This window comes from Serpula lacrymans (genome assembly GCF_000218685.1).
Source record: "Serpula lacrymans var. lacrymans S7.9 unplaced genomic scaffold SERLAscaffold_13, whole genome shotgun sequence".
NCBI lineage: Eukaryota > Fungi > Basidiomycota > Agaricomycetes > Boletales > Serpulaceae > Serpula > Serpula lacrymans.
This window is the reverse complement of record NW_006763302.1, coordinates 424,192-433,650: the sequence shown is the minus strand read 5'-3', so window position 1 is coordinate 433,650 and position 9,459 is coordinate 424,192. Positions and strand designations below refer to the sequence as shown.

Below are 9,459 nucleotides of genomic sequence, written 5' to 3'. Positions count from 1 at the left end.
CCATTAGAGGTAACAGGGACACGAATGAGGTCGGCATGAGTGATGGCAAGAAGTGATTCAGCTGTCAAGCTTTGGGGCTTGTTGTCTAGTCCAAAATTAACGCACTTGGGTTTCATCATTTCTTGGAGATTCTGGGAAACTTCTTTTGATAGACCAATGACGTTACCAATAGATAGTGGGATAGGGGTGCTGAGAATTTGATCAATGATGGCTTTGGAGTCAAGATTCTGTGAAAGAGTAGATGGAGTCTTAAGCTGTTTCTTCTGTTTATCAGCAGGGGGATTCTTCTTGGTGTTCTGGGAAGCGTCTTCCATGATTACATTGTCATTAGTGGGATTAAAGATAGGCTGTGCAATATCAAAGATGTGTGGCTTTGATGGGGCAGGTGCTATGGTTGGAACAACAGGCTTCTCTTCTTCTTTCTTCTTTCCTTTTACGGGTTTGGCTCAATCTGGTTTAGGAGGAATGTAGACACCTTCAAAGATTTGCTTGCACTTCTCCTTAGACACTCTTTCTGGACGATCTGCTGCATAGACAGGCTCTTCATCTGAATCAGAATCAGAGTCAGCTACTTTAGCAATGGACATGAAAGGAGTCGTAGTGAGGAGATTAGACTTGGGGATAGTGCGATGTACAGCAGTTGCTATGGGTTCCTCTCTTGATCGCATGATTCTAGACCCATCAGACATGACAAAGCGACCAGTGTCATCCTTCTTGACGATTCCTTTTGACAGTAAGTCAAGCATATCTGCACATTCATTGACTCCATGACCAGTTTTTCCGCATCCATAGCAAAGGAAGGGAACACAAGGTGCTGTAGGCAGAGTGGCAGTGGGTGGAGCAGTAGGCTGAATGGGTAAGTTGCTGCTTCCTTAAGAGGATCGAGATAGTCTGGCTGACTGGTTCATGAAAGTGGGAGGGCGAAGTATAAGTCGAGCATCAGTGTCAAGCTTGATAGCACAATAGTAGAGCAAAGGATAGTTAGGATCTTAAATTGTCATAGAACCCAACTTCTTGATAAGGGTTTCTACTTCATCCTGTTTGACAGCAGTGTGCTCTTCTTCGTCTAAAGAGTGAAGGGTTTTCTTCGACTTGGAAGGACTCAACAACTTTCTCTCTTTCTCTGTCTCAGAGGTGCACTTTTTCTCTTTCTTCTGCTTGGTGGTTTTCCTGATATAACGAGGTGGTTCTTCCTCTTTGTCAGAGTCAGAAGAATCGTCTGAAGGACTGGAAGAGTTCTCTGAATCCGACTCTGAATCCGAATTATCAGAGTCAAAATCTTCATTATCAAAGTGATCTCTGTGAAGGACATGTTCTACAGCCTTGACAACATCATCAAATACAAAAGGCTGGGAGAGATCAAGGGTAGGATCCCTCTGTAGAAGTCTGTTTTCAACGCGATGATGAAGGGTTTTGGGTAGTCCTTTCCAGAAGAAGCGATTGAATATGTCCTGAGTGATTTTGGATTTGGCAAGAAGCCATCCTCCAATGTGAACATACTTCCTCATGTAGCTCTTTAAATCATCCAGAGAGCCCATTTTCTTCTTGTGCGAAGCATTGACCAACTGTTTGAGATGATGCTCTTTAAATTTGGCCTCTGCCTTTCCAGCATCAAAGTACTGGAGAATTTTGTCTTTGAGACTGTTCCATGAGGGCGTAATGAAGTGCTTTATTCCTTCAATAATTTCGCGAACATATGTGGAGCAGTATTGGAGAATTCTTGAGCATTTTTCTGTAACAACCAAGAGTTAGTTACTCTGGCGCACACAAGAACACACTATAGAGAAGTCGATGAGGGAGTGGTTACCCTTTGAGCTGCAGAGAGTTTGTTGGTATACAACAGGAGGACTCGCTGAGGAGTCTCCTGGATCTATTGGGGTATATATACTACTACAGGGTTATTTGTACATGTGTACTATACAGTTTGTTAGAGACAGTGGCTGATGATGTCATGGGGTCTAGCCCGCATGGCCAGCTCCACTGTGTGAGAGAGTTGTGTCTAAAAATAAGAAAAAAGGCAATGCGGCGCGAGAAAGGAGAAATGCCGCGTGGCACCATGTGTGAAAGCTAAAGTACAAGGTTAAAGCGGAGAATAAAAAGAAAGGGAAGGACCAAAAATTGTGTTATTGTAACACTACCCCCCTTCTAAGGCTCAACTTCCAGGCGAGACCAAATACCGGAGGTAGTGGTTAAATTTTCGGGCATAGGTTGAAAAAGGGAATTAAAAAAATTTGAATCCATGCCTCTAAGCTTCCTAGGAGCTGAGGGATTCTTAGAATAAAACTTGTGAACAGTGTCGCGGGAATTGTCCAGATGGGCTTCTGGTTCCCACGTTCTGTCCTCGTCTCCGTAGCCCTTCCATAGGACCAGGAATTCTAATTTGCCACACTTCAAGCGTGCATCCACCACCGGTTCAACTTTGAACTCTTCTTCACCTTCCTGGGTGACTACAACCAGTCCAGGCCGGTCTACACGCTGTCCCGGCAGCGGCCCTTTGTAGGGTTTCACACAGCTTATATTGACCATGGGTACTACCCTTATTCGTTTTGGGAGTTCCAGCTCCACTGCGTTGGGTTTGACTTCCTTAATCCGGTAAGGGCCAATCCATTTTTTGGTCAGTTTTCTAGACTGCCGATCTTTTAATTTTAAGTGGTCGGTATCTAACCAGACCAGGTCGCCGACCTTGTAGTCAGGGGCTTTAGAGTGTCTATGCTCTGCCCTGTTTTTCATCTGCTCTGCAGTTTTAAATAGCGCCTTGCACGTTTCGTCTAAGACAGCTTTCATGTCCTTGGCCATGTTCCCAGCAGCCTGGTTCTTGCTTTTACCAGGTTCTACACCCATTCTGGGGAGGTACAATCTAGTAACCTCGAATGGTGCCTTTCCTGTAGCCAACAACTGTTTGATATTATAAGAGAACTGGGCTATCTTTAGCCACTTGGCCCAATCCGTCTGTCTGTCATTAATAAATATCCGGAGATATTGTTTCAACTCCTGGTTGAGTCTCTCTGTTTGTCCATCAGTTTGCGGATGGAACACCGTTGATAATTTAGGTTTGATGCCCAGCATCTTGCATAATTCTTTCGTAAATTCGCTAGCGAATTGAGGTCCTCTATCGGAGATCACTGTTTCTGGTAACCCATGGATAGACCATACAAAATCTTTAAATAAATCTGCCGTACCCACGGCGGTAATGGTTTTATTGGTAGGTATGAATACTACTTCTTTGGAGAAGCAATCGACTACCACCATTACTGAATCATACCCATTCGACTCAGGCAGATCCGTCGTGAAATCAACCGGTATATCCTGCCAGGGACCAGCTGATATCGGATTCGGCATAAGTTTACCGGCCGGCGGTTGATGAGAATTCTTTGCCATGGCACATCTCAGACAGGATTTTACGTATTCCTGTACGTCTTTGACCATGCCAGGCCACATGTAGTTTCTGGAGATCAACTCCATTGTTCGTTGCCACCCAGGGTGCCCAGCCACTGGAGTGTCGTGATGTCTGTCTATTGCCTTGATCCTTGCGGACTCAGGCACGTAGATCTTGTTTTTAAAATGGAAGAGCCCATCTTCCCATAAATAGTTCTCATTGCCATCAAGGTGTGCCTTCTCTTCTGAGGAGATGTCTTTCTTGAAGACTTCCAGAAGATCGGAATCCTGCCCGATTCTAACATTGGCAACCCTCAATTGGTCTATCAGGGTAACACCTTTGTTGTCATCTTTGATGCCGTTGGCATGATCCTCTCTTCTGGACAAAGTGTCCGCTTTCCCCATAGAGCTTCCAGGCTTATGAATTAATTTATAATTAAACCTCGACAAATATACCGCGTAGCGGGCCTGTCTTCGGTTCAAGTCTCGGGCCGTCATAAAATACTCCAGATTCTTATGATCGGTCCAAATTTTAAATTGGTGCCTAGCACCTTCTAAGTAGTGTTGCCAGTGCTCTAACGCTCTAATGATGGCCAGCATCTCCTTATCATATATTTGATAGTTGCACTCTGTAGGCGACAAACTATGTGATAAATAGGCACAAGGCCTCCAAAGATTGTCAGGGCATTTAATTGAGAGGACAGCCCCAGTAGCAAAATCAGAAGAGTTGGTTTCTAGCCGGAACTCTTTGTCCAATTCTGGAAATGCTAATATGGGCGCCGTTGTAAACACCTGTTTAAGCTTGTCAAAAGCTTCTTGTTCTTTGGTGCCCCAGTGCCAAACAATGTCCTTTTTAGTGAGATCGTTCAACGGTCTCGTGATTTTTGTGAAGTTTTCAATAAACCTTCGGTAGAAATTGCCTAAGCCAAGGAAGGCCCTAACTCCTTTGACGCGAGTAGGTTCTGGCCAGTCCAATATAGCTTGAACTTTCTCAGGATCCATCCTGATTCCGTTCTGGCCTATGATCATACAGAGGAAGTCTACTTCCTTCACTTTAAAATTACATTTTTCGGGTTTGACGAATAGGTCCCGTTCCTGTAAGCGTCAAAGGACTTCTTGCACGATCCTGTCATGCTCAGCCTCATTGTTTGACTTCGTAAATATTAACAAATTGTCAATGTAAATGACGACACAGTTTTCCATATCCGCAAAGATCTCATTCATCATGCTCTGGAAGGTTGCCGGTGAGTTGGTCAACCCAAAGAACATAACAAGGGGTTCAAAGGATCCTCGGTGGCACGTGAACGCGGCCTTCCAAGCGTCAGTTTCTTTGATTCGTATGTTATTGTACCCCCATCTGAGATCCATCTTTGTCAAGATCTTGGCACCAGCCAATTTATCTACTAACTGACTGATCAAAGGCAGCGGATACGCATTTTTAACCGTGTGCTTATTCACGTAATAATAGTCCATAATCATACACTTCTTACCATCCTTTTTAGGAATGAAAAACACCAGGGACGTCATAGGGCTTTTGGAAGGTCTGATGTAACCCTTCTTGAGCTGTTTGTCTATGAAACTTGATACCTCATCTCTTTCTGGAGCAGAGAGTGGTATCATGTGTCCTTTTCTCGGTTTGAAGGTGTCCTTCAAATCTATAGCATGGTCCCAAGGCTTAGCCTCTGGGAAGCGCTCTGATTTATGTTTTGAAAAGACTTTCCAGAAGTCATGGTACTCGGGAGGTACCAGCCTCTTAATCTCTTCTTCAGGTTTTACCTCATCATCGTCATTGTCGATCTTTTCTAAAGATCTGAGCTCATAAACGTGACCAGCATTTATCTTCTCAAGACGCTCATTGTGATGGACATGATTTGGTTTACCCAAGTTTACACACTCCTGAGGGCAATGTGACAATGTGACAACCCCTGTCTGCCAGTCGATCTCAGGATTGTGTTTAAATAGCCAGGTCCAGCCCAAGATTAAATTAATCTTCCCTAGTTGGGTAGCTTCGGCGGTGACTCGTTCTCTGTGTCCTTGGTATTCGACCACAAAAGAACATTTGTGCGTGATGCAGCCACCCGCGTTCAGCGTACCGTCAATGTTATAGACGGGAATAGATACATCTAATTTTACAAGGGGGAGTCCAATTTGCTCTGCCCAGGCCTGATTTATGAAGATTCTGTTAGTGCCTGAATCAAGCAGTGCGCTGGTTGGGTGTACTATGCCCCGGGCAAGGTTTTCCACACCAACGTCTAAACGGATCTCCTTTTGGAATAAATACGTGCACATCAACACACGCCTTGGGATTTTGGGAAAGGGTGGCTCCAACGAAGAAGAAGAGGTATCGAAAGTTACATGTTTTTCTATTTTATTTTTACCAGAATCAAGCACCCTATTGTTTGTCTCGCCGGGGCCACGCTCCAAGGGAGACGCTGGTGCAGCGGTAGTATTATAAATATTACAGTCACAATGCTTCATACAAGTACATACTTCAGATAACAAATTTAGAAATCTATTTACAAATTGGGGAGCCATCCCCGTCTTTCCTTTATTGCTCGTGCAACACCCCAGAGCAGGGGCCACCTTGTTGTGGTTTACTTTGTTGTTCATAGGAGCGAAGGCACCCAAGTGACCTAAGCTCCGAACTCTTTTCCCTGAGCCTTCATTTCAGCAGCCTGCTGATCATAGAAGAAGGCCCGGATTTCGTCGTACGAACGACCGGCCAGAGTCTGGAGCCGATCGTCCAGTTTCTCGGACTCTAATTGGCGCGCCTGGCGCCCTTGGTTATTTTTTTGTTGGGCGGCCTGCACCCCGTTTCTGCAATCTTGGGACATGTGTCCCTTTTGGCCACAGTTGTAACAGTTGCCCTTGAATCTGCGCATCTGTCCGCCTTGGACCGCGCCGATATCCATAGGAGCACCCTGTCCTGGCTGCAGCCCGAACGGCTTGAACCCATGAGAGTGATTATGATGGTTTGATGATCCAGGGCGCCTCTGGGATTGGTTGTTTTTGGTGGTCTCGCCACCTTGGTGCATTTTGTAGAGCTCTATGGCCCTACCTATTTTTTGAACCTCCTCTGCTGCTTGAGAGAGGTTCTCGTTTCTCATAACCTGCAGATAAAACTGTTCTGCAATGTGGGGGTTCACATTGCTCTACTGCATGTTCATTACCAAGACCCCCTTGGATGGAGAGGGCCAGGAACTGGGTTATAAAATCATCTGTCCTCATGTTGCCTTGTTTGAAGGAACGGATTTGCTGACGCGCCCAGTCACGCTCAGCTTGTGGTTTGAAATATTTTTTGATCTCTACTTTGAGATCGTCCCAGGTGGGCCACACTCCCGCGGTGTAGCACTCCTGAAGTCTTACTTGGGTGTATCGACCCGCCACAGGTCCTTTTAGTCGAGATAGCACTGCAGTGGCTACCTCAAAGTCATCGGCAAATGCGTCCCAGTTTGCCTTAACCCAAATCTGGAGTTTGATCCACCATTCGGCAAATCGCGCTCTGTCTCCTTCAAAGGCGCCAGGGTCAGCGACGACTTCGACTTTCTTGATGAACTTTTTCTCTACCGAGGGGTTTGCCGCAGGGGGATTTGCCTGCAGTTCGGCGAGTTGAATGGTCAACGCCTGACTCTGTGCACGCATGTTGTGCAGCAGGGCATTGATATCTGGTTGTGACGACATGTTGACTTGTTCTCTTTGTAAAGTAATAAATAAAAACGTAACTGGGGGTCCCCGCTTGCTATCTGCGGATCTACCTCTTCCCAGCTGAGTATCGGATCTCAATCTCCGACTACCCACACTATAGTATTTTGAAAATTTATATAAAAGTTATAGTATTAAACCCTGGTCCGAATGGTTGTCAGGGGGTGGTCCGCTTGTTAAGCTGTCAACCCTTCTCCAGACTGGCGGAGGCAAGTGCCCAACCTAGTCAGAGGAAAGAGAAAGTGAAGTTTTGTATGTAAATTCTAATCAACAGTGGTTCCACACCAACTGCTGAGCTAAGTACTCCCCTTAACGCTGGGGGCCGCGTATCAAAGGTTTTGGTTCTTCTCCCAGTGCACTACAAGGCCGTCGTGAAGAGCGCACCTATCTGCTATGCAGGATATTCCCAACCAATAACCAAATCTCCTTCACCCTGGAGTCTGGGTGCCCAGTGGGACTTTTTGCACAACGTGTGAGAGAGTAGAGGAGCGAGTCCTAATGTAACAACCAAGAGTTAGTTACTCTGGCGCACACAAGAACACACTATAAGGGTAGTGAATGGGGAGTGGTTACCCCTTAGAGCTGCAGAGTTTGTTGGTTAACAACAGGAGGACTCGCTAAGGAGTCTCCTGGATTTATTGGGGTATATACACTAATACAGAGTGTTTGTACTTATGTACTGTACAGTTGATAAAGTCAGTGGCTGATGATGTCATGGGGCCTAGCCCGCATGACCAGCTCCACTGTGTGAGAGAGTTGTATCTAAAATAAGAAGAAGGCAATGTGGCGCGAGAAAGAGGAGTTTGAACAAAAGGGGAAGTGCCGCGTGGCACCCTGTGTGAAAGCTAAAGTGTACAAGGTTAAAGCGGAGAATGAAAGAGAAGGAAAGGTCCGAAAATTGTGTTATCGTAACACAAGGAGACTCCTCAGTGAGTCTTCCTGTTGTATCCTCACAACTAACATATTGAAGTCTAAAGGGTAACCACTCCCTCATCATCACCTCTATAGTTGGTTCTAGTTGTGCGCAAGAGTAACTAACTCTTGGTTGTTACACCACCAGTCCACTCCATCCAGTCAAAATCTGACAGTTCCATGGCTTTACCAATGATCTGGTTGTAGTAGACTACCTGATTAAATGAGGGAGGGAGGGAAGTAGTTTCAATCTGGAACAAATGTGTCCCAGGCAATGTGTGGTAAATATAGCTGTAGCAAAAATGATGGACAAAGGATAGATGTACCCAAGCAAATGGGATGGCAGTGTACATGGGCAATGTAAGAGGATAGACTTTTTCCAGCCCAAATACTACCCACCCACATTCCAAGCAGGTGAGACAAGCAACTGATGATTTAATAGTGGATAATGGCAGACCAACATCATAAAGATGGACCTATTGCCCAATTTGGACCGGTGTTGATGATGAGAACTGTTGTTAGAAAACCACACACAAAAACAAACTAGCAAACAATCCTCCCAGATTCCACAGAACTTGTTATAGGCTTTGCCTCCTAGAAGAGTGGGTGCTCTGGTTGTTCGTGCAGTGGTATGTATGACGATCCTTCAAAGTAAAGCCCAGAGATGTATGGGTGTGGGTTTTGAGGAGGAGGGATAGTTGAACTATGGAAGATAGGGGCTTTGTGGTGAGTATAGATGAGCACTACCTTGCTAATTGTAGCACAAGGTAGGTTTGAGAATGACAATATGATGAGGTGACAAAGTTCCCAGTGATAGCAGGCTCCTGACGCACAGACTGTAGTGCTCAGAAGGACTCTAATCAAAAGGGATGACAATGACTTTCAAAAAGTGACGAGTGACAATGACAGCAGTTAACAGTGGTAGTAGGAAGTGTTGTGACCACACTGGATCACAAGTAGTAAAAGTAGTGAACTTGAGATTAGAGAAGAAGTCTGGATTTGAGTTCTTATTGTTTTACAAGGTAAAATATAGGGGTTTATATAGTAAAAGAAAAGTAGGCTATGCACAGTATAGCTGTGCAAAAAGAATGAGAAAAAACATGAAGGAAGGAATGTACGCTGACAAATCCTGCATAGGTAGTACAGGATAAGATTGTCAAAAAAAGGAAAAGAAAGGGATAGAACAATGAATGCTGTGAGTAATGTCACAGGTTTGTACAGCCATAAAATAAAATCCAATAGCAAAAAGAGAGCAGGAAAATCATGATGTCATGGGAAGATACAGGTAAAAAAAAAGGGCAAGGCAAAACACTATCAGTATCAACACAGTTCCTTTATTGTCAGTCAGGCATTCTAAAAAATATGTGTCCATAAAAATGATTCAAAAATCAAAAATAATTGCACTGTAAATGAATATTCTGCTGAAAAAAAAGAAACTGGAGCCACCGGTCCACCACCTAGTCCAAATCC

The 9,459-nt window shown here is 44.8% G+C and overlaps 1 protein-coding gene across 1 annotated transcript; it reads right to left on the bottom strand.

The window, feature by feature from the left end:
- SERLADRAFT_399542 (uncharacterized protein) lies at positions 1-383 on the bottom strand (the record flags this gene model as incomplete). Its single annotated transcript, XM_007322479.1, has 1 exon — positions 1-383. A coding segment is annotated over one exon (199 nt), but the record flags the coding sequence as incomplete, so codon positions are not given.
- Positions 384-9,459: the final 9,076 nt, after the last annotated feature.